At 44.6% G+C, this 25,984-nt stretch overlaps 1 protein-coding gene across 2 annotated transcripts in view; it reads left to right on the forward strand.

Moving 5' to 3' along the window:
* rftn1a (raftlin, lipid raft linker 1a) overlaps positions 1–25,984 on the forward strand; it is a 68,657-nt gene that overhangs the window by 35,093 nt on the left and 7,580 nt on the right. For both annotated transcript variants that reach the window (XR_013965697.1, XM_080788168.1), the window contains exons 3-8: positions 1,109–1,292; positions 13,204–13,312; positions 17,929–18,733; positions 19,305–19,508; positions 23,847–23,956; positions 25,275–25,378. Coding sequence is in view for 1 of the 2 variants with exons in the window: in XM_080788168.1 (XP_080644294.1) it covers positions 1,109–1,292; positions 13,204–13,312; positions 17,929–18,733; positions 19,305–19,508; positions 23,847–23,956; positions 25,275–25,378 (1,516 nt within the window). In the remaining variant the exon portion in view is untranslated. The remainder of the gene's footprint in view (positions 1–1,108; positions 1,293–13,203; positions 13,313–17,928; positions 18,734–19,304; positions 19,509–23,846; positions 23,957–25,274; positions 25,379–25,984) is intronic.

Below are 25,984 nucleotides of genomic sequence, written 5' to 3' on the forward strand. Positions count from 1 at the left end.
GCATCAATCAAGGCCCCCCTGCCAAAATACCTTTTAGCCGACTAAATCAACTGTAGATTTAGTCCACTAAAAATCTTATGATATTTAGTCGACCGAAAAACAACTAAAACATGGTGACTAAAATGTAACCGAAACTAAATGAAAACTATATTATTCAAGAGACTGTAAAATGTGCTTGTCCAAATCAACACTGCCTTCCTTCCGTCCTCTAGTCCATTACCAGCTCAGTGGCCTTGTGGTTAGAGCGTCCGCCCTGAAACTGGGAGGTCGGGGGTTCGATCCCCGTCCGGGTCATATACCAAAGACTGTAAAAATGGGACCCAATCATGCCTCCCTGCTTGGCACTCGGCATCAAAGGGTTGGATTTAGGGGGGGGGGGGTCAAATCTACACTAATCAAATTATTCCCGAGCGCGGCGCACGCTGCAGCTCACCCAGCGCTCCTTGGCTGCGGCTCACCGCTCCAAGAGATATGGGGTCAAATCATAGACTGTAAAAAATATGGACAAAGCGTTCCCCGGGTCTAACGTGAACGTAAAATGAAGCCTGAAATCCCTTGCACTGTAAGTCGCCATCTTTCAAGATCCGTTTGAGCCCAGTTTGGCCATTGGCTGGCCCAGACAACGAGGCGGGACTTCCCCCCTTCTTCTTCGTTGGTTTTTATTTTGACTCGAGTGGGTGGGGAATCCCGTTCATAGACTGTAACGGTAGCCACGCCCCTCAGAACATGCGCGACTTTATGGTCATTTATTTTATAAATGGGGCCATCATTTTCCAAAAAGAATATTATGACATTAGAAATGAGACTTTAAACTAGTGACTGGAAGCGAAAAGTATTCATGACCATGTTTATTAAGGTAATACAGTCTAGGTGAAGTTGGGCCCAAATACATGGACTTCTATGGGGCTATGGGTTTTTTTGAGCCCAATGATAGCGCCACAACAGGCCATTATATGAACTTTCATTTCCTTAGTGGCTTCACAAAAAATCTGTCTGACTGCCCCCCTGGGTCAAATGCAGGGAGAACAAATTTCACTGCGGTAACGTGTGTGACAAATCGTTTGACTTTGACTTTGACTTTGACTCTCCGCTCCCCTTCCCTTCCCAGAGGTGCCCGTGTCGTCCGTGCTGTGCCTGTCGTCGGTGCGCGAGCTGCCCGTCCAGGTGAAGGAGCTGTACGCGCAGGGCTTCGTGCTGGTGGCCGTGCATCCCTTCGTGCACCCGTGCGGACCGCGCCACGCCCGCGTCCAGCGGCAGCTCCACAGGGCCGTGCTGGTGCGCGAGACTCACAGGTAAGGACGCCGAGTCACACGCACGTACGTACACGGGCGCACACGCACGCACGCACGCACACACACACACGCACGCACGCACGCGCGTGTGACCCCAAGTGCTATGCGCACACGAGTGAGCGTAGCACTTGGGTCTGTAAAACCAAACAGTCATAACTTAACCCCCTGGACTGCCAGCCCAATAGCAGCTTTTCAGTGACTTCTGCCAGCTTTTCAGTGACTTCTGCCGACGGATTTCGGCCGGTCTTAGGTATAGATTACATCGGGCCGTTTAGCCAAACAAGCTAAACGTTTGCTACATTTTGGTATATTAAGCTCCCGATAAACTCTTTGAGAGTGTAAAAAATGAAACCAAATGGATCCGTCCGTTTGGATTTAATCTCACGGTCTCCATGTGGGACACGGACGGTCGCGTCGTTCTCAAGAACGCCGATGGCCGACGGGCACGTTACAGGTCTAGTCTTAACTATAAATGCACCAAGTCTTTGTGTGTGTACTGTACAGTAAGTACTGTAATCCACGTAACTCGAGAACCGTTAGCCCCACTGACTTCAAAATTTGACACACGCGTGTGACGCGTTCCAACACCACCACAGGGGGGAGTGCAGTGCCCGGTGTCGAAGTCGGTCGGACCCACGGTTTGTCCAGAACCTCCCCCAAAAAGGCCTCTCTGCCCCGGGCGCGCGCTCTGGACCGGGCCCCTAGCTGCCCATGGTCCATATACTGTGTATATATGGAGCTGGCCTGTTCTGACATCATTCTGACGTCTGCATATAGACTCAGACATAATATCTGGGCGGGGCATGCTTTTTTTTTTTTTTATATATATTTTTTATCCCACGATTTTGTAACCCATTTTTCACCCCTGTGCCAATCATCTACTGTGATCCTGGGCTCTACACACCCTCCGCCAACCTGGGGAGAGCAACGGACTTAACTCATGCTCCCTTCCCTCCTGAGTGTCCAAGTTGCTCCTTTACACCTGACAGGGGGGAGTTTCCCTGGTTGGACGTATAGCGCGTGGGCGGAACACGTTATTCCAACCAGTTCCTTTCCCCTCCATCAGGCGCCCCGGCTGGCCAGGGGGAGGCAGTTTAGAGGGACCAGGATTACTGCATGTTTTTGTGAGGGTACCTACCCTAGGGCATGCATTTTCAACTTGCACCGTTCCAAGTACGGGGCCACCTGCCACCGCTGTAGAGGCTCCAACGGGCACCGCTCTAGTAACTATAACAACAAGTAATAATAATAATAATAATACAGTGTTAGGAGCAGCGTTTTAGATGTAGTTTGGATGTCTCAAGAATGGTTGGAAAGAGATGAATATTTAATGAATATACTTGCTGGTGAAAAATACACTTTCCAAGAAATGAAAGGCTGGGCTCAGGAGAGCCCGCAACTCTAAAGATACTATGGACATTTAACTAAATGGAAATCTTTTGTTCACCATGAATTGGAACAGTTTGATTCATGCTGGCAAATCTGGGTTAACTACGCATGCAACGCCCCCATAGGCTGGATTTCATTTTCACACAAATGAATGACTGTGTTGTATCTCAGTCCCTCGTTGCATGGAAGTATCCAAAAACGTTCCCAAACGAGAAATTAGGTGTGTCACTTGAACCCAAACGCATACATTAAGATATATATATATATATATATATATATATATATATATATATATTATTTTTTTTAAATGTTGAAGCTAGCTTCTACTGGCTCATAACATGTTGAATCTGATTCGATTAAAAAAAAAATATAGCAGATCTACAAGCTCGTAGCGCGGCACTCAGTGCCGTGCTATGAGCTTGTAGATCTGCTATTTTTCAATGGCTAAAGTATAACATGATGCTTAAAACACCAAAAGGGGTTCCCGCCCTGAATGGGTTAAGTACAATTTTGACATATTTGTGCTTTACTTGAGTATGTCAAATTGTCAGTACTTTTTCTTCTACTCGACTACATTTCAGAGGCAAATATTGTACTTTTACTCCACTACATTTATTTGACAACTTTAGTTACTAGTGACTTTGTAGCTTTTGAGTATCATTACAAAACATACATTAACCACTTCAGCCCTATATATACATTTCGGCCATTTGAAATTAGCCGATCTACAAGCTCACAATGTGTCACATGTGAGCTTGTAGATCAGCTATTTTCAAATTAATTTTTAGACATTACTGAAGTACATTTTGATGCCAATACTTTTGTACTTTTACTCGAGTACATTTTGAATTCTGCACTTTTACTTGTAACGGAGTAGGTCTAGTGATGCAGTAGTGATACTTTTACCTAAGTATGCCTAAATATGAGTACTTTTTCCACCACTGCCTACTGTGGCACTCTGGTCTAGGAGAATTGAGTATATAGTCTAAATGCGAACTGCTGTCGCAATAAATGTGTATATATCGGACTCCATCTCCACCCTTATCCCTAAACGTATTAGCCATTTTTTTTTACTATCCCTCATTTGCAGTGTCGTCGACTTGTCGATATATATCACGACATTGACGACGGTACACAATTTCATTTTCACATCAAAATTCACATCAATGAAAGCAGTTGCAGACATGTGTTTGTATATATAGGTCTGCAATCAAAGATTTAAATTGGCCGTATACGTTATGGGAGAACAGATGTTTAGGATACTAAAGCTAAAACTAGAGCTGTAGTATATGAGGCATACTTGCCCTGATGAAGTTGGAGTCGAAACATGTTGGCTTACCGTATTTTAACTTTTCTAAATAAAGTACCTTAGTTTTTATCCACCCTATACTCTCCTCATTTCTTTTATCTTTTGAGTGCTCGGATCACCGTCTTTGCTTTAGTATTCCAGTCCCACTGATCCTTTACATTTACACTTTTTATTGCATCTCCATCGAGCACCTGGTTGATTTTATTTCCGTCGCTTTGCAGATCTTTAGGGTCATTTAAGCTGTAGGTCATTCCAATCATCAATCTTTAGCGTGCGAACACCGTCGTGTGTTAATTAAAGTAAGTAGCCTTGCCGAGCCATGAGGCCCATAGGAAGGGGAGCCTATCTCCTGTTTCTGTAGCGTGAGGCAGCTTGATGTACAAGTAAAGTACACCCCCTGGACATGACGCTAGTATGTCGCAGGGACTTATACACCCCCAATCCAACCCTTGAAGCTGAGTGTCAAGCAGGGAGGCATTGGGGTCCCATTTTTTACAGTCTTTGGTATGACCCGGCCGGGGATTGAACCCCAACCTCCCAGTCTCAGGGCGGACACTCTAACCACAAGGCCACTGAGCTGGTATACGTGTGTTAATTTAGCTTGAATTAAGTATACTTCGAGCTTAAAATGTCATGTCATGGAAAGATGATACTAACCACACAGGGTGAATTATAAGGCTCAGTGTAAGGCAACGTTTATAATTGGAGGAAGATCATCACAGCAGGTCTTTGGCAGCTTCGGCCTAGTGAGTCGTGCTACCGTGACCATCGTCTACCAATACACTTCACTTCACTCACTCTGAGTGGTTAGTATCATTTATAGCAGTGGTTCCCAAAACTTGACCCCCCCCAAATTGACACTAATTAGCCCGAGGACCCCCATTTGAAAAGGTAAGCCAGGGACCCCCAGGAGAGAAGATATTTTTACGGCTCTAGCAGTGATTCTCAACCCGTTTAATTTCTAGGACCCCCCAGTTTGACATGCATTAGACTACGGACCCCCCATTTAATGGAATTTCTATCTCTGGGACCCCCCAATTTATATTGTAAAATCAATGTTAATGGAACTAAATGGAGAAAGAAAATCTGTTGGGGTCTATTTGGTTCCATGTGTACACTCTCAGAGTTACAGACCCCATAAGGGTCCATTTGGTTCCAAACTATTATTGAGCTGGGGACCCCCTGGAACTCCCTCAAGGACTCCTAGGGGTCCCCGCACCCCACTTTGGGAACCACTGATTCATAGAAGTTGGCTTAAGGATGATGACATCGGTTGGCCATTCCATCTGTCTGTCCACCATTTGAGTCCCGAAAAACACATTTGAAAAACTGCAGGAGGGTTGAGAAGCTAGATGTGATATAACAAGATATTTGTATACTCAAGCACACCCTCTCACTCTCATTCACGCTCTCTCTCACTCTCTCTCTCTCTATGTAAAGCGCCTTGGATAAAGGCGCTATATAAATGCTACCCCACACACACACACTTCAGAACAGCAATTGTTTTTATTTTATTTCTTTGAATGTTTCACCATTTTCTAAAGCCAAGAACTGGCCGTATAGTGTGTGCTTGTTGATTGGCTATCAACCCTAACCTAATCTAAACCATAACCATCTAGTCTAGTCTAAATGCATCACTCTTATCCCCAACGTGAATCTTTTCCTAATTGTGAGGCCCCTCCAGAAATCATCTTAAACCATAAAACATCCATTTCTCTTGAGGACCAGGCTGCTATTTATTTATTTACCGCCAACAGCGCCATCTGGTGGGTGGCTCAGAGCACTAAATGACGAGCACCTTTAGTTTGAAAGCAAGATTTGGCCGGAAACTGCGAGTCAGGAAGTAAAACATACCCAAAACACACTTTTTGTAAGCGAGGATCCTATCGTTTAGAGAAATGAGCTGCAGCTTGTTTTGACCTGAGGCTTCAGTTCAGGTGGGTGGTGCTAAGGTGAAGACCGGGTATACTTCAATGAACTGATGTGTGTGTGTGGCCACACACAACAATGTTTAACACTTTCTGTACACTTTTCTGAAAAACATCTTCCTCCTATAGTATAACCATAATACCTCATGGTCACGCACGCACGCACGCTGGTACACAGGTGGGTGCCATTGCCGTTCTTTTGATGCCCCTTCTGCCAAGGCGTGCTGCTTGCTGCTTCCTGGCACCTGTCACCGTGGAGACCACTGATTGCATCATCAGTGTCTGCCAGAGAGAAACTGATCCGTTGAATAGAGAGGGGGAGAGAGAGAGAGAGAGAGAGAAAGAGGGAGGAGAGAGAGAGAGAGACCATCTCTCCATCCTTTCATCTCTTAAGTCACGGCCATCCCCCGTTTCTTTTGTCCTCTCAGCCCCCCCCCCCCCCCCCTCCCCCCCTGCTTTTATCTTCGCATCAATGCCATCCATTTGAATCAGAAACCCCTAAAACATGAGAATTTACAATAAGAAGAATAAAAAGAATCCTGTTTTTTTTATTTTTTTATCTGAGATTGTCAATGACACCCCCTGGAGCTTAATATGATTCTGGTCTCCCCTACTGACCTCAATCCAGATATGAAGAGACCGTCGAGTATCTGAATATTCATTTTTTTATCATTGTGTCTTACAGTGTGAACACAAAAAAGATGTCGTCGTCAGTCTGGTGTAAACCTTGCATGTCCAAAATAGTTTCTTTCCAGGAAAAAAAAAGAACCCTGTGTTCTTTTTTTATTTCATTGATTTCAGTGTTGATTTTGACACCTAATTTTTTGTTTTAGTCCATATAGTCTCTTAAAGCGGGGATGACACGCCCCTCGGGAAGCTATTAAGGCTATTAACGCTAGCATCTAGATTGTGACGTAAAGTCGGGCCAGCTCAATTTGACCAATGAAATTGATCTTGTATCTGGTCTAAATGTCAGAGCGGCTCTGGGCATAGCTCTGGGCTCTGCGAGTTAGCGTTCCTGGTGGCTATCAACTCATGCTAGTGGTTTTGAGGTCACTTTTAGCTTCATAGCTGGGTAAAAGTTTGGTGGAAAAATTATTTTTTTTGCTCGAAAATCTCGTTAGAATGATATTGAGTTGACGTGTAAGTTTTAGGGTGAACTGTTGCATAATCGCAATTTCGCGTGACGGGTTCCATCGTACCTATCTTGTCTTATCTGTCTCCCCCCGCTGACACGCCCTCAGCCGGCTAAGTGCTGAACAGGGCTCACGGAGCCCTGGAGCTTCACGTAACGTTATCACTGCCTGTGACTACTCTAGCGGCCGGCCTAACCTGTGTCAGCCCCTCTCTCTCTCTCTCTCTCTCTGTCTCTCTCTCTCACACACACACACACACACACACACACACACACACACACACACACACACACACTCTCTCTCTCTCTCTCTCTCTCTCTCTCTCTCTCTCTCTCTCTCTCTCTCTCTCTCTCTCTCACACACACACACACCGATATGGGGGGGCGGTCTCTCTCTCTCTCCGTGCACAACTTGGAGCTCTCCAAATAGCCACCAGAAGTATGATGAAACTTGACATAGCGTTATTTAGGCTATAATGATCAACTTGTATGGGTGATCATTTTATGTATATCAAATATTATACCCCTCCATACACACACACACACACACACACCGACAGTCAGAGAACTGACTCACTAAACAACACTAAACAACGTTGGATTCGTACAGTGCAGAATGCAGATAAGTGTAGGCCTATGTTCTTATTATAATTGTGAGTTTGTTTTTTAACATGCACCGCGAGTCCACGGGAGCCGATCTACAAGCTCACAACGCGTTGCACTGCGAGTAGCCTAGAGAAGGCTGTCAAGTGAGCAGCGCAATCGCGCATGCTATAGAAATATCCTAATAAATAAATAAAAAGGTGTCGCTTGCAGGGGCAGTTTCCTTATGGGACTTGCCTCTAGAATGCATGCATAGGCATGCAAGTGCACTCGGCATTTATATATCATATATATAGACTAGTACGAAGTATAATTAAATGATCACAGGCATTCTAGGTCGGGACACATGAAATCCACGTAAATGCCTTTCCGCTAGCTTCACGTCATTATATCAGCGTAAACGCGAGAAAACATCAACTTCTTTTTTTTCACCGCTGGGGGGGGGGAGGCGGGGCTGCGGATAGCCCCCATGAGGATCATCAGAACTATTCGGGTCTGCAGTTACAGCACACATTTTCTTATATTATGGCGACGAGTATAGTCACTCATGACGGACAATCGGACATATAGGCAATGAAACGGTCAGTAAAGTGGAATGAATCACAGCATTATATCGCCCCTTGCTGCAGAATGGGAAAGAATGCAGAATATTTTCATGGCTTATAATCTAGGACAGGTCAGACGATCAGTTGAGGCAATTTATTATTTGGTACAGAGTCACACTCAATTCAATTCAATTCAATTCAAAGGGCTTTATTGGCATGAGAAAACATACGTTTACACACACTCAAAGAGTACGGCAATTTCCCCGTTTTGATGTGCCTTCTCATCAATTCATTATGCATAAACAAACATTTCACATGAACAAACAATATTGGTAAAACTAACACATTTGAGTACGTTATATACATTTTATTTTCACACATTTAGAGTCCGACCGGCTGAGAGCAGCCTGCATGACTACCAGAGGCTATACCGTGTGCGCACTAGGCTGTGCCCCAGGGGTGAGAGGGGACAAACGGACGTGAGCAGGGCTGCATCCCAGCTCTCTGCCGCAGCATGGAACTCCGAGTGCGAAATAGCGATTATGCAACAGCTTACCCTAAGACCTACACGTCAACTCAATGTCATTGTAAGGAAGCTTTTCGAGCAATAAAATATTTTTTTTTATTACACTTTCATCTAGTATGACGCAAAAGGCCACCTCAAAACCACTAGCCTTTACTGCGCTAGCCACTCAGCTCGGCTAGATGCTAGGTCACGTCAGAGCCTGAGATATAGTCACGTGTCGTTTGAAACTGTTTTCATTCAGACCACGTGATGTACCTTATCAGCAATGTTAATCTCGGGCTTTGACACTCCCCCTTTAAAGAGTTTTCATTTAGTTTCAGTCAGTGAAAAAAGGTAGTGGACGAACATTTTCCGTCATAGTATTTTAGTCGACGAAATCAAACACCGGTGTGAGTTGTAGGCCAAAACATGAATCATGAGGCCGATTTGAAAAGTGTATATAGTAGCATTTCTTCCTCCTCTAGGGAGTGTGACGTTTCACGCACACTTGGTCCAGTTAATGTCGCGAATCAGCCTGTTATAGCACCACCATGAAGCCCATTTAAAAACAAAAAATGTACAGTGGCATTTCTTCCTTGGCCTGGTGGAAATGTGTGTGAAGGTTTTTAACGACGCTGCGTTCGTGATTTGAGACATTTTGTACAAAAACCAGGTTCTCTTGCAAACTTTGGAATAGCCAATTTTAGCCAATCGGGATGGAATATAGCCAAATATATCGAGCTCATGATGGCACAGGCCGATGTGAACTATTTGGCACAGAGGTTGGACGGAAGAACACACACACAGACTCAAGGACTGACGGACAGCGAAGACATAGAAATTTGAAATACGGAGATACGAGGGTATCTGACCGACGGCAACGATATCTGAATATCCTTTTCATCATTGTGCCTTACAATGTGAACAAAAGACTCCCCCCTGCTATACTCTCTCTCTCTCTCTCTCTCTCTCTCTCTCTCGCTAATAATAGGCCCATGTTGATCATGGCCAGCGATAATTACCTTTTTGTGAAGGAAAATGTCTCCCTGAACCCAGAGAACCCACATTGTGCAGACCGTGGCAGTGCAATCAGAAGTGCCGTTTGGTTTGAGTCCTGGACATGTCGTGTTCTAGTGTGTCTTCGTTCAGTGAGCCATCTGGATGGGGAGATATCCCAGTTGGTATCTGCGATGATACATCTGCTACATCAGTCAATGAGAGAAAAAAAACACAGTTTTTTTACTCCAACATTAAACCAAACTCACAAACTCAACTGTCAATTAGTTTTGTTGTTGTTATAATATTAATATTAACATGACGTAACGTGACAACGGTGACATCACCAGGGATGGAGATCCCTGATCTCATCGATATTGGCCAGCAACTCTACTATCTGACCTCAAACCCCATAGATCTCCATATATGGAGCTGACCTGTTCTGACATTCCATATGTTCATCCTTCCCCACCCGTCCTTCCTCTTCGATGTCTCCCTTTTGACCGATAACTGTCCATTCAAACTCTTGACCGGCCCGCCCTGAAGTTATTAGTTATTAGTTATTAGTTATTAGTTAAAGTCGCCGGCCCGGCAGCCGGCGAAAGTCTAGAGGCAACGGGCCCGGAAATGAAGGCCTGGCACTTCCTGGGCCCTCTTCAAACCCTGTACACTGCCCCCGCTGCCACCCTTAGATCTCCATATATGGAGCTGACCTGTTCTGACATTCCATTATGTTGATCTGACCTCATCAAACCCTGTCCACTCAAGACACGCTCCATATACGGCCTGTGCAGAATTCATTCCATAACTTGATCCGACCCCCATTCCACTGGTTATTATTATTCTTACGAAAACCTGCTTTTTCAAGAACTGGACATGTAGATATATGCGTGTGTGGGGAGGTAGGCCATCTCATTATCCTGTGTAACGGTTTGACTGTAGGACAGTGCATGATAACGTTTACCACTGGAGATTATAATAATACAATTTATTTCTAACGCACTTTACGGTATTAATTTAAGCAAATTCTGAAGTGCTAAGACTGTGGAAATAACACTACTACACTACAGTTATCACGCTACATTTGAAGATGCTCAATGTTATGTAACAGTGCAGCTTCATGTGGCTCTCGGACTCATGGCATTTTTTGGACCAGGTTTCAGCCTGATTCGACTTCCATTCACTTCAAAGCAGAAACGAATAGTTTTCATAATCCTCATTGGGGGCCCATGCCTGGTTTAGCCAGGGGAGGGCGGTGTTGGACAAGTGTCTTGACTGTCTTCAGTGCGGATGGGTGTAATTCCCCCGAAAGTCCTCATGGGGGCCCTGGCCCTCCGGCCCCCACAGACTCTACGTCACTGCTTCAAAGAGTCTATAGCCGATGACGTCATCCATGCAAACATTTTGTCAAGAATCCAAGTCCCATTGACATCCATATAGCAACCCGTGCCATCCCAGTGGGGATGTGTTTCTGCTGTCCGTTGCTCAGACATAGGGAGGGACAGACACACACATAGCTACGCAATGGAGTGGCTGCACCACTCACAAAAAAAATCACACTGTGTGAAGTGAGGGGGTGCTCTTATCGTCGTACTGTACATCATCATGACGTAAATTAGACACTAAGCATATTGCTATGACGTTAAATTGTCAATTAATTGTCAATGGGAATGTAATGTTTGTGTATGTTAATGTAAGATGAAAATCTACACTAATAACTGAATATATAGGCGGGGTTGGCGAAAGGGCCTTTCTGTGTGGAGTTTGCATGTTCTCCCCGTGTCCCCTAGGGTAGGTATACCCTCACAAAAAACATGCAGTAATCCTGGTCACTAAACTGCCTCCCCCTGGCCAGCCGGGGCGCCTGATGGAGGGGAAAGGAACTGGTTGGAATAACGTGTTCCTTCCACGCGCTACGTGCAACCAGGGAAACTCCCTCCCTGTCAGGTGTAAAGGAGCAACTTGGACACTCAGGCATGAAGGAAGCATGAGTTCAAGTCCGTTGCTCTCCCCTTGTCCCCCATATATGGGGACTAGGTTGGTGGAGGGTGTGTAGAGCCCAGGATCACATTAGATGATTGACACAGGGGTGAAAAATGGCTTACAAAATCGTGGGATGAAAAGATATTTAGATAACTGAATATATAGAGGGGCTATAGTGCCCCTTATGGTGGTCCCCGGAGCATGGTGATTTGTCCAATTCTGCATTAGCCTAATGACCAAAATATAAGTAGTAATGCAACAAAGGACTTATGACAAGGTAAAGGAAAAGACAAGGCAAAAAAGACCAGTAACGTAACGGAGACGGTAATGCGACGAAACAAGAACAGCAAGACCATAAGCTGACAATACAGGAGGAGAGCTAAATTGCATTGACACTCGCTGTTGCCATGGACTGTTGCCTTCATTCGCCATTTCCAAAAGTTCTATCACAAGTAAAATATAAAGAAAGAATTGAAGCCTCCTCCTCCCCACCGTTTAGTCTTTACAGTCGGCACATTTTATCCTAATATGAATCGAAATCATCTAATCATAATATGCTGTAGCTGGCTGCTTAGCAGAAATAGAAATAAAAAAATAAAATAACATTTTGTATTTTTGTGAAGGGAAATGGCAGCTTCCTTATACTCGGATTTCAGGAGGTGTAGTTCCAGACTTTATAGGCCTATAGTAGTATTCGGAGATTGTGGAATATAGTTGTCTTGGCTATGGGAGACTACATTGACCCCTATAATGTCTGGGGAAATAAATGCCACAGTGCAAATTGTCAGAATTAATTCACTGCAATAAATCCTCAAGTATTCATTTAGGATATCGTAGTGTACACGGTGGAATGTGCAGGCATGGGGAATGTTAATTTTGACTTCCAGATCAGGGACACACCGTGACACTATAGCTCAATGGATACACAGAAGTGCTCCAATTTCATGTACCTGCCATGTACTTGTACTTGCAATGTACTTGCGTCATGTATAGTCTTGCATCACTTGCTTGTTTAACAGTGGGTTCTCACAGCATTGTTAATCATCAATATCGGATCGGGGAAAAATTGTGTAGATACTCAAAATGAAAGGATCGGAATCGGATCGGGAGCAAAGAAACGTGACCGAGACGTCCCTGGAATGTAGTGGAGGTAAAAGTACAATATCTGCCTCTGATGATGTAGTGGAGTAGAAGGTAAAAGTAATGGAAATGGGAAATACTCAAGTAAAGTACAAATACACCTCAACATTGCATGTTATGCTTTAGCTATTGAAAAATAGCAGATCTACAAGCTCATAGCGCGCCACCGAGTGGCGCGCTACGAGCTTGTAGGTCTGGTATTTTTTGAAAAATCGAAGAACGACTGACATTTTTTTAGAATCTGATCTCGGGTCAGAATGGGTTCATCAGACCAGTGTGTGTCCATAGTGGAAACCTCGTATGAATCTGGTCTCAGGTCAGAATGGGTTAAAGTACAGTACTTGGGTTAAATGTTTACTCTCTTTCCTCCGTCCGTAGCTCGGAGAAGGGTCAGCTGAAGTGGGCCGGGCGGCGCCTGGAGACAGACGTGTGCGTGGCGGGTCACCAGGCCCCGGACCCGGAGGCCATCCAGAACTATGTGAAGAGGGTGAGTTTATATTTGTCTTATTTTGTATTTATTATCATTTTTTTTAAAGGGGCCGCTAAAGCGTTTCATTCATAGTCCAATGTCTTCGGTGGTGAGGTGACCACCGAACTACAACATGACACCCTCGAGTGTGATATTGCAATTCTACAACAGTGACCCTTAAAACTAAGAAAATCGCTGAAAGATATATATTTTTTTTAATGACAGATGTAGTCACTATACGACCAACAAATGTCCCAAGAAACTAGCTAGCCTATATAGCCACCGAGTTTGCTATAGCGCTCTGGGAGAACAGAGCGAGCGGCTGAATTATTTGTTTTGATTAGGTGGTTGAACGGTGCATGGTTTAACCCACGGCTATAGAATTGCTGTTTCAACCAATCAGATTGCCTCCTCGTAAAACGACCTGTGGTATATAGAATCTTGTTTTCTGAAACGGCAACCGAGTCAAGAAAGTGTATAACTGCGCTCATAGAAAGAGACACCGGGCCCACAAAAAGCTGTCCTATTCCCACCATACTCTCAATGATTATAATGCTGAAGGAACAAAAGCAAGAAGCATAGATAAAGAATTGAAAGGACGCAGCGATGGGGGCTATTGAAACGCTGCCTGCCATTCACAGCATCATCGTTGACATTTATCGCATGTAAAAAAAAAACTAAAAAAAAACCCTGCACTTCTCTCCACCAACAGTCTCACAATGGGGAAATGAAAATGTGCTCCGTTGAATAGATTTGCATCTGAACACCCACAGGGCGTACAAAGGGTGAAACCTGATTGGATGCGCTGACGATAATATGATAGGCTCCGGCTGGCGTGACATGAATAACCAATCGGATCACTTGGCTTTGCCAGACGGTCCCGTGATAACAGCGCGCCAACAAAAACCACAGCAGAATGAAATGACAGACGAATTGACAGGCGGCTGTGCATGCATGCATGTGTTTGCGAGATTCGTGATTTTTTTAATTTTTATTGTTATATCTTGGAGTACATGAAAGCAATATTTTTTATTTTATTTTTCACACATTGAAGCAGTAATAATATATACATGGACAATAGCTAAGAAATAAAACAACAGGTTAGACTTTCCCAAGCTTTTTTTTTTATATATTCTTTTCTGGTTCATTCTGGTGTGTGCGTGTGTGTGTGTGCGTGTGTGTGTGTGTGTGTGTGTGTGTGTGTGTGTGTGTGCGTGCGTGCGTGCATATTGTATTTGGAATTATTACTTATTTTCATCTAAGTTTGACACATTCCATTGCCTGAAATACACTCAGACATTCACCTCATAGAGGTGTGTCGCTCTGTCTGTGTGTGTGTGTGTGTGTGTGTGTGTTTATGTGCGCGACTGCGCATGCATGGGTGCGAGTGTGCCTGCTTGCATATTATGCACGTGTGTGTGTGTGTGTGTGTGTGTGTGTGTGTGTGTGTGTGTGTGTGTGTGTGTGTGTGTGTGTATAGTGAAGTGTCATGTTAATAGGAAGTGATGTGTCTCATTATTGTCCACTGTTAGTTTGTTCCCTCTGTTGAGTCTGTCTGTGACTGTCATGCTAAATATCAACTGACAATTAACCACCAACATGCCTCGGGGGGAGGTGCACGCACCCACACACGCAAAGCACGCACGCACATTGAGATAATGAGATCATTTGAATATTTGATCTTCGCGGCTGATTAGGCGGGCTGGTTACTTTTGCATCTACACTGGGTTTGTCATCCTTTGTTTGTCTGTAAATGAGGCTGTGTAATTAATCTCCTTTTTTTTGCCACACTGTGGTTAGCAAATATACAGTAACCTATTGTTAAATTGATACTATGTCTGTATACACCGCTCTCTCTCTCTCTCTGGATTTAATTGCTTATTTAATTTAGATTGTCTATAATTTACCTTTCAGGTTCTTGGTTCGAGTGGCACACACATATGCTCTGCCGAGTGTGCATGCGTGAGTGCGTGAGTGCGTGCGTGCGTGCGTGCGTGCGTGCGTGCGTGCGTGCATGCGTGAGTGAATGGGTGCGTGAGTGCGTACGTGCGTGTGTGTACCTGTATATTTGCCAGTACATGGGCAATATATATCAAGGTTGTATATGCATAAAAATGATGTTGAGCAAAACGGTTTCATACCTCTCCACATCATTTATATTCTACAGGTCTCTTTATCTCTATTTATACAGTAATTTTGGGCTATTTTGCATGAAATACCGACCAGTAATATGCATTTTAAATTGGTGCATTCTTCCCAAGACCAGATAAGAATTTTATACGTATACTGAAATTCTCTTTCGTCGGTCCAATGCACCTTTTCCCCCTAACCTGACTCGGCCAGATGGTGGCAGTATTGAGTTCCCCAGTTCCCTCCTCCTCCTCCTCCTGCCTTCATCTGGGATATCTCAAGCAGTAAACGATGAACCCGGAAGCAGCGGGACAACCAATCTGATATCTCCATAATCATTTCGAGTTGTAGTCTTGTTAGGTTGTGTTTACATTAGAGTTGTAGTCTTGTTAGGTTGTGTTTACATTAGAGTTGTAGTCTTGTTAGGTTGTGTTTACATTAGAGTTGTAGTCTTGTTAGGTTGTGTTTACATTAGAGTTGTAGTCTTGTTAGGTTGTGTTTACATTAGAGTTGTAGTCTTGTTAGGTTGTGTTTACATTAGAGTTGTAGTCTTGTTAGGTTGTGTTTACATTAGAGTTGTAGTCTTGTTAGGTTGTGTTTACATTAGAGTTGTAGTCTTGTTAGGTTGTGTTTACATTAGAGTTGTAGTCTTGTTAGGTTGTGTTTACATTAGAGTTGTAGTCTTGTTAGGTTGTGTTTACATTAGAGTTGTAGTCTTGTTAGGTTGTGTTTACATTAGAGTTGTAGTCTTGTTAGGTTGTGTTTACATTAGAGTTGTAGTCTTGTTAGGTTGTGTTTACATTAGAGTTGTAGTCTTGTTAGGTTGTGTTTACATTAGAGTTGTAGTCTTGTTAGGTTGTGTTTACATTAGAGTTGTAGTCTTGTTAGGTTGTGTTTACATTAGAGTTGTAGTCTTGTTAGGTTGTGTTTACATTAGAGTTGTAGTCTTGTTAGGTTGTGTTTACATTAGAGTTGTAGTCTTGTTAGGTTGTGTTTACATTAGAGTTGTAGTCTTGTTAGGTTGTGTTTACATTAGAGTTGTAGTCTTGTTAGGTTGTGTTTACAGTTGTGCTGTGGCACAGCTTCAATAGAGGGTCTATGCGCGTGACATCATCGTATACCTGGAAGTTTTGCGAGAACGCCCACTGAGTGGCAAAAAACTACTATCTGGCTTTGCCAGCCCATCCATCCAAACAGAAACGTCCTGTCTGATTGCATTAAACAATGTTAAACTCACCGACATTGCAGCCGTATACAAAAAGCTTGAATTATCATCTTTCTGTCTGCAAAGTCTTTGTTTCATAAAAATCCACCATAGAAACGTTATATGAGCTATATACTTTCTGTCAGGAAATGCCCTGCATTTGATTATTGTCAGAGTTTGGAACTACTTGTTTTCAGTGACACAAATTTTTTTGCTGCCTCCTGCATTATGTGACATTTAGAAACAGGTGGTACGGCAGGACGGTTGAGTGATTTCCAACGAGCGCTTCCAAACTCCAAACACTCCATGCTGCTCAATGTTTTGCCACTCAGTCTAGATGAGGGGGGCGTGTCCTGATGGGAAAACCATGCCTCTATTATGTCATCAGTCGCGCGTTGATCCCGCCTCTATAGCGGCCGCATACGGCTGCATATATCGCTCCGGGTCTGATTTGGTCCGGAGTACATCGTCTCTGCCCATGAGAGACACCAGACTCTCCCCCCGCTGGCAGAATGCAAATGTTGTCCAGCAGGGGGAGTGGTTTTACCAGGATACCTTTCCCCTTTCAATGCCAATCATTATGAAAGAATGGGCCAATGCATACAGCACGTTTCAAACAAAGCGTCTGAGCATTGCTGACTTCCTGGACGTTTCTGTGACGACGCCACAAGACAGCTGAAAAGGAATTAAATCCGCACTTCCAGTGGAGTAAGAGTCTTTATTAATATAGATAGTGCTCCGCAGCATATCAGACAGACTAACGCGTTTCGGCGCGCAGGCCTTCTTCGTCGGTGTCAAAATTGGCAGTATAGCAAACGGAAATGACATAGATATATAGAATTTTTTGTTAAATTAAAAGGGACTATATATACAGCCGTGTCACATTATTAAAGAGATACATAGTAGTGAACATAAATATTATTATTATAAGAAATCATTGTCTTATTTCAGAATCCACATTACAAAACAAAAGTTATTCATAGAAAGCAGTTTAACCACCAATTCTTCTTTTGGAAATACAGTGCCACAGACAGCTTGCCCATCCCATCCCAATATAGTCTTAGTCATCATAGTTTAGTTTTCGTTCAGTTTCCATTAAATGTTCGTCAGTGGGGAAAAAAATGTAGTTGACGAACGTTTTTGCGTCATAGTATAGTCGACGAAATCAACACTGCCTGGAACCTGCATGGCCGTGGTCCAGTGGAGAGAGTGATCCTATAGTCACCTCCAGTGATTGTGACATCTGCTGTGTGTGTGTGTGTGTGACTGTGTGTGTGTGTGCGCGCGCTGACCTCTGCAGATCCAGGACATGGCAGAGCAAGGAGTGATGTTCGTGGGCTTTCTCCAGCAGCCCGGTGGGGGCCCCCCCTGTTTCCTGGGCCCCTGGGAAACCGACGAGCTGTCCTCCCTGCACTCCAGCCCCTCCCCCATACACAGGCACCCCTTCAGTGCCGGCGCCAGTCCGGAGGAAGAACCTGCACGCTCCTGCGACGATGTCTCACAACAACAACAACCCGAACAGAACCTTTCGGAGCGCCGTCCCTCGGAACCTCGGGACTCTCGGGACCACCACCACCACGACCGGAGTCCTGAACAACAGTGCACGACGACGCGGGACAGAGTACTACCGGACCCCTTGAAAGCCGCCCAGAACTCGGAAGCGCTCGGGTCGTCGGAGGAAGCGACCGAACGAACGCAGAGCCATGTTCTGATCCATACCTCGGATGTCAGCCCCGGGGGACCGGCGGTGCAGGACAAAAACCCCGTTCACGTTCAAGGGGATCGGTCGTCGTCTCCCAGTCCGCCACCACCACCACCACCAGAGCCGACGGACGCCGAACCTCAGCTCGGAGACTCGACTCGAGAGACGACGTATCTCGGTCCAGACCCGGCGGGCGTCCCCGGGGAGCTGAGGCGATGCTGGAGCTCGGAGAGCTGGGCCGGCTCCCCTCTGCTGAACCAGAACCACAACGGCCACGGACCTGCGACGGAGTCCAACGAGACCAGAGCCATGAGTCTGACCCGCAATAACAACAACCACACGATACGACTTAAGAGCTCCGAGAAAGAGAAGAAGAACGTGACGTCGCCTCCGGGGCAGGCAAGTAAGTTGGCGAGTTTCCTTTTTTTTTTTTCATCCGTCCATCCATCCATCTTCAACCGCTTATCCGTAGTCGGGTCGCGGGGGGCAAGAGAGTGTTCCAGACGTCCCTCTCCAGAGCAACATTAGAGACTTCCTCCTGGGGGCTCCGACCTCCCAGTGGGACGTGCCTCGAGGACCTCCCTATAGGAGACACCCGAGAGGCATCCTAACCAGATGCCCCCCAACCACCTCCTTTCCAGTTTGACTTTTGATCAATATAAATAATGGATTATATAAATAATTATCCCATTATTTATATTGATGCAAATCTTTATGTTGTAAGTTTTCTTTTTTTCGTTTCTTCTATGACTGTGACGTCTGTAATATGTCTATAACTCATCTTCCTCCATGCCGTGTGTGTGTGTGTGTGTGTGTGTGTGTGTGTGTGTGTGTGTGTGTGTGTGTGTGTGTGTGTGTGTGTGTGTGTGTGTGTGTGTGTGTGTGTGTGTGTGTGTGTGTGTGTGTGTGTGTGCATGTGCGTGCGAGTTCGTGCACACACACACACACACACACACACACACACACACCCCCAGGGTTGCAGCTCTTTGCCCTTTACAACCACGTGGAGGAGACGGACAGTCCTCTGAGGTTCTACTCGCTCAGGGTTCCGCTGCGCATACTCAAGGAGGCGGGGCTGGCCACTGAGGTCGACGCCCACTGGCTGGACCACATGACTCAGCACTTCACCAGCGGCGCTCACCTCGTCGACGGTTTCTTCCACCTGGTGGAGAACAGTGGTATGTACACGACAGTATACACGTCGTCTCCAAATGTTCCGATGAATTGAACACGGTGGACCCTGTTGTGTAAGCAAGTGCAATGCTTAACCCATTCTGAACGGGAAACCCATGTTGGTGTCGGCATCATGTTATGCTTTAGCTATTGAAAAATAGCAGATCTACAAGCTCATAGCACGCCACCGAGTGGCGCGCTACGAGCTTGTAGGTCTGCTATTTTTGAAAGAAATCGAAGAACGACTGACATTTTTAGAATCTGATCTCGGGTCAGAATGGGGTTAATCAGACCAGTGTGTGTCCCAGTGGAAACCTCGTATGAATCTGATCTCAGGTCAGAATGGGTTAATCGTGGTGTCGTCCGCGGTAACGGTCCTTGTGTTGACTCCTGCTTTCCTTTTGATATGTACCCATTATGCATGCTGTGTGAAATGAACATGTCAATCAATCAATTTCAATCTCCTGTCCTAGCATCGGTTGCTTGGCTAGTGGTGGAAAAAGTACTCAAATGTTGTACTTGTAGTGTAGAAGTGTATAGAAGTATCAATACTGCTAATGTACTGTAGATGTACTCCGTTACAAGGAGAAGTCCCGTATTCAAAATGTACTCGAGTGAAAAGTACAAAAGTATCCGCATCAAAATGTACCTAAAGTACTAAAAGTAAAAGTAGGCCCCATTTCACAAGTTCAAAATGTGTGCAAAATAGCCGATCTACAAGCCCCCTTTGATGTCTATGTGTACGCGTGCCTGCAGCACAGGGTAGACGCTCTCTCTTCCGGCTCTGGGGGCGCGTGTCGGAATTGAAGGCACAATTTCCCCCGAGATTCCTTGCGAAGCATTTTTTCCATTCAATGTCAAGCTTCCGCGTGCGTATATATGTAACATACGTCCCGGAAAAAGACGCGCTGTGATTGGCCATGCAGTAGTCACTTGAGTGACAGCGACAGAGACATGGAGGAGTCGTGTGAGTGACGTCACTCGGGCAGCGAGTGAGGTTTGTTTGTTTTGTATTGTAATGTATTTTCATGACTGTTATAAACATGAGTTTTGAAAAGATTATCCTTCAGCACTGCACTTCCGCTTGACTCCCTGCCTTCATTGGAGACGCGTCGCTCCAGTGAACTGCAGCGGCCAGTGAGGCATCTATATGTTTTAATATCTATGCGTGAAACAAACATAATACTAGGCTGTATGCTTCTTCCAACCACAGTAGTTGCAGTCTACCTCCATGTCTGTCCAGACTCATGTGACGGAAGAATTTGAAACAATTTAATGTTTTAATGTGTTGTGAGTTGTGACTATAAGGTCATAGTGACCTTGACCTTTTCGACCGCCACGTTCTATTCAGTTCATCACTTGAGTCCGAGTGGACATTTGTGTCAGATGTAATTAAATTACCTCCAGGCGATCCTCTGGTATCACACTCATGAGAATGGCACACACACACATGACCTCAATCTGGGAACCCATTCGCTGTGAAGAAATACAAAAAAAGGTTGTGCCTCTGGAGGCAAGACCTCCTTTTTTGTCTTGAACAGGAACTCGGGTTTGGCCCCTCCCAGTGTTGTTTTCGTCGACTAAAACCAAGACGAAAAATGTTCGTCGACTACCTTTTTTCACTAACGGAAACTAAATGAAACTAAGCTATGATGACTAAAACTAAGACTAAATATACTGACAATTTCGTCAACAAATAGAAACTAGACTAAAATGTTAGGAGGGGACTATTGTGTAAGTCATTTTACACTTGGTTGCATGCTGAAAAATAGCAGATCTACAAGCTCACAACGTGTCACAGCTCGACGGGTTGTCAGCTTGTAGATCTGCTATTTTCAGCATATGTAAAATCTGCCATTACGACGGCATCAAGGCCCGCCAAAATGCATTTTAGTCGACTAAATCAACTGTAGATTTGGTCGACTAAAATCTCATGACATTCAGTCGACTGAAACTACTAAACACTAAAACATGACAAAAACTAAATTAACACTATTCCAAAGACTATATGACTAAAACTAAAATAGAAACTTGCTGCCAAAAACAACCCTTTTCAGTCCAATTCCTTCCGGGTGCCTCTGACTGTCTTCCATTCCAGAGCCATATCAAATTCACTGTTGATTTTGTCGACTATAACTATGACGAAAAACGTTTTGTCGACTGCCTTTTTCCACTGGAGAAAACAGAGTTAAAACTATAAGCTATGATGCTAAGACTAAATATATTGACAATTCCGTCAACAAATTAAAACTAGACTGTGGACTTAGCGGACAAGAGATCCAGTATATTAAAGTAACAGACATTTTAGTCGACTAAATCAACTGTAGATTTAGTCAAGGTGTCAGGTGACTAAAAAAATGACAAACTAAATGAATTTTTATTCCAAAGACTATTGGAATAACGTGTTCCTTCCAACCAGGGAAACTCCCCCCCCTGTCAGGTGTATAAAGGACCAACTTGGACACTCAGGCATGAAGGAAGCATGAGTTCAAGTCTGTTGCTCTCCCCATGTCCCCCATATATGGGGGACTAGGTTGGCGGAGGGTGTGTAGAGCCCAGGATCACATTAGATAATTGACACAGGGGTGAAAAAATGGGTTACAAAATCGTGGGATAAAGATTATAGAGCTAAAAAGGGCGACTTTGTTGGTATTCGGATTGAACCTTCATCTTGTGCCTCCTCTTCACCGTCTCCCACTCAGCTGTCCTATTGTCGGTCTCAATACGGAAACACTATAATAACGTATGTTGTTTGATAGTTTCTTCAGGGCTGGGGTTGGGGTGATGGATGACATGTGTGGGTGATACGTGTTTTAAATCCGTGTCTTACAGCCAAAGTCCCTGTTCAGTCAGCCGTGATATAAGTAGGTCTAAGCCCAGAGGATTGGGGATCAATTCTTAAGAGATTTGAAAGGGGAGTTGAGCTTTTAACTCCTCTCAGAGTCACAAGTATCTTCCCTCTGTCTCTATAGGTTTCCAATTGTCTCTTACGACTCAGTGGTTCTCAACCGGCGGTCCGGGGACCACCAAGTGGTCCTTGAAGAGGGTTCCAGGTGGTCCCCATGCTAAATGATGGGAGAGTTGGTAACCAAATAGACAGATAGATAGATCTTTAACTCTGGAGAGCGTCAAATCTCAAGAGTTACATTATTGTTAAACAGCTGCGTTACCTAATTTACAAGAAGTCTGCACAATTAAAGAATGTAAAATATATATTTTTTTTTTTATCAATGTTTGACTGTTATCTCTCCCAACGGTACCAACATCAATACAGCATAGAATCGTGGACAAAATCTATCCAAGCACACCAAATATCCAAAGTCTTGCGGCGTGAGAGTCTTAAATCTCTCATCAAATCAATAATGGACCTTGATATGAATCTGTCTTGTACTTCATGTCATTATCTCCACCAGGCCAGAAACACCGGAAGGCGGAGATTATGTGTTTGGCCTCTGGCCGTCCGTCCTGTGTGTGTGTGTGTGTGTGTGTGTGTGTGTGTGTGTGTGTGTGTGTGTGTGTGTGTGTGTGTGTGTGTGTGTGTGTGTGTGTGTGTGTGTGTGTGTGTGTGTGTGTGTGTGTGTGTGTGTGTGTGTGTGTGTGTGTGTGTGTGTGTGTGTGTGTGTGTGTGTGTGTGTGTGTGTGTGTGCGTGCGTGCGCGTGTGCAATGCGTGCGTGCAGGCTATAGATAACATAAAGGTCTACAGCCATTAGCATGATAACATTGATGAGAGACAGCACAATGGGTCTTTCATAACAATGTTAACTCTAGTGTCTGAGGCAAGTATATCTATAAGGAACTGCTTAACCACTGAACCGCTGAGTCATTTTCAACATGTGTGTGGATCAACACAAGACAGTAACACATTTTAACACACAGAGGTTGTTATAAACACATGTACAGAAAATGACGCCAATATTGTCACAATTTAAAAAGCTGAGTCATTGTGTGGGGATCAACACATATCCCTTGAGAGGTTAATTGTTATATAAAATAGGGTACGAAATAAATGCACGAAAAACCGCGCCAATGATGTGCTATCACAATTTAAAGGGAATGCACCCATTTTGAGAGTCTGTATTGAAATGCCATTATTTTCATCAGTTAATCGGCCTCTATTTAGGGCAGTGACATGCTATAGCTATATGTAGCAAGGCTTACAGCAACATAACAGCCAAAGGGTGACAGAATACAAGCCCATGTCAAAGGCCTGTGTGTGTGTGTGTGTGTGTGTGTGTGTGTGTGTGTGTGTGCCACCACAAATACTAACACTTGCACTTGTAATTTGTATTTCTCTTTGACTCTTCCTCCCTCCCTCTCTCTCTCTCTCTCTCTTTGCATGCAGACAATGGCGTGTTGTCCGTGGACGGCGTGTTCATCTTCCAGAGCTGTGCCGAGGAGACCGTGGCCACGTCCTATGACGCCATCGTGGTCGAGCAGTGGACGGTTGTTGACGTAGGTGTCGTCGATCCGTGGCTGAGGATTCAGATACAGTATATATATACTTTGCAATTGCGGGCCGTAAGCTTTGTTCAATCGACCATGTTGCGTACGTGTGGGGGATAGGGGGAAAGTGGTGCGTGCGTGCGTGCGTGCGTGTGTGCGTGTGCATGTATTTTGGATTAGCTGCCTGTTTTATGTCTGCCGAGGACTTAATTAACTGCTTTTTTATCAACTCCCATAGCGCCAACAACGCCATTAACGCCTTTTTAAAACGTGTATAACGAAACTGGCGGTCAGGGCCTTTTTTGCGCCCCCTAGTGGCAGGGTATGGTCTGTCTATAGACCGGACCCATTCAGAAACGGGTCTCGTGGTCGCAGGCAACGTATTTCCTGTAGGCGGAGACGACATATCTGCGGTTTAAACCCGCACCTCCTTCTACTACAGTGAATGGAAAAGTGACTGATGTTAGTCTGCCTCGAACGTTACTCTTTTACCTGCTTTTTACTAACACTAATAAAGGCCTATTCATAGTCTGGATTTTCGGTGGTGAGGTGACCACCGCCCTCCGGTGGTGAGCTGACCAACCGGAGCTGAAATAACGTTGAGCGGTGGTGAGTAAAAACAGAGAGAAGGGCTGGAGCGGTGGCGGTGGTTTTGCTCTTCACCGCGGCTCAGTGACGTCATGTTGTAGTTCGGTGGTCACCTCACCACCGAAAATCCAGACTATGTATGAGCCTTAACATTACAAAGATGCACAGAACATCGGGATGAACCCGTGTAGTTTATGGCTGCTCCAACAGTAGTGGCAACATTAAAAAAATAAAAAAAACAGAATGTCAAAAGATCTACCGCAGTGGCTGAGACCAGAGCCATTGAGTAATGGTTGAGACAAAGCATTGAAAGGTCCTGGAAGATACATAACGTCAGTCTTACCCCAATACCCGATCTTTCTGTTTTAGGAACACAAGGCTGCTGTACTTTAAACCTCATACTTTAATGCTCAGTACTATTTTCTATTATTTTGTGGAAAGAATTATCCCACAAAATTATCATTTTCTGAACAGAACCACTTAAAAGTGTAATTTTGTTTACCTGTTCAGCGCTGGTATCAATACACCTTTAGACCGACAAGTCTGTGCCAGCATGTCTTGATTGTTTAAACATGACGTCATGGGCCGCTATATGCTCGATAACAGGCTTGATAAGCCCAAAGTTTACTGATAACGGGTACTCAATCAGCTTCAGTTATCTTCTTTTTTTTCCCCGGGTATTGGGTATCGAGCTCCATCCCTAGTGTTGCGTTGTGCGGCCGTCTCTTTCCTTGTCCAGGGTGTGGTGGTGAAGACCGACTACATTCCTCTCCTTCAGTCTCTGGCTCCCTTCGGGTGGAGGCTGATGTGTGTGTTGCCAACACCCATCGTCAGGACCAACAGGTATAATATACACAATGACGCTAAAATCACAACGCCGCGCGATGCTGCAACTCGTGAGTTTTTAGGGTTTGTCCCCCAGCCTGACACAATAGAGCGTCGCAGTCCCGCCCCCCCCCCTGTCATGACGACGCCTACAGGCCCAGGAAATGAATCCCAATGCATTTTTCCCCATAGACATTTCAAAAGGTATTTATTTAAAGACGGTTAACGCCGCGGACAAAGCCAAACTCCAGTCGTGACAAATAAATGACAATAAACACAATATTTTGGACCAAACAAACAATTACAAAGAAGAAAAACAACAACAAAGTGTTGTAACCTGCCGTTCTTTTATACTTTCGAATTCTTTGTTTGGCCCAAAACATTGTGTTTATTGTCATGATTTGTCAAAGAGTTGGCTTTGTCCGCGGCGTAAACGTCTTTGAATAAATACTATTCTGAAAAGCCTATGAGGAAAATGAACGGACAATCATTTCCTAGGGCCCTGGTAGGGGGGGGGGGGGGGCGGGACTGCGACGCTCTATTGATAATCCACTCTGCATAATACAGCATTTAGATTTACGCCTGTAAACGGAAACGGCATTGAACTTGCCTAATTTATTGTTT

The sequence above is a fragment of the Protomyctophum bolini genome, assembly GCF_963924005.1.
Source record: "Protomyctophum bolini genome assembly, chromosome: 17".
Classification (NCBI taxonomy): Eukaryota; Metazoa; Chordata; class Actinopteri; order Myctophiformes; family Myctophidae; genus Protomyctophum; species Protomyctophum bolini.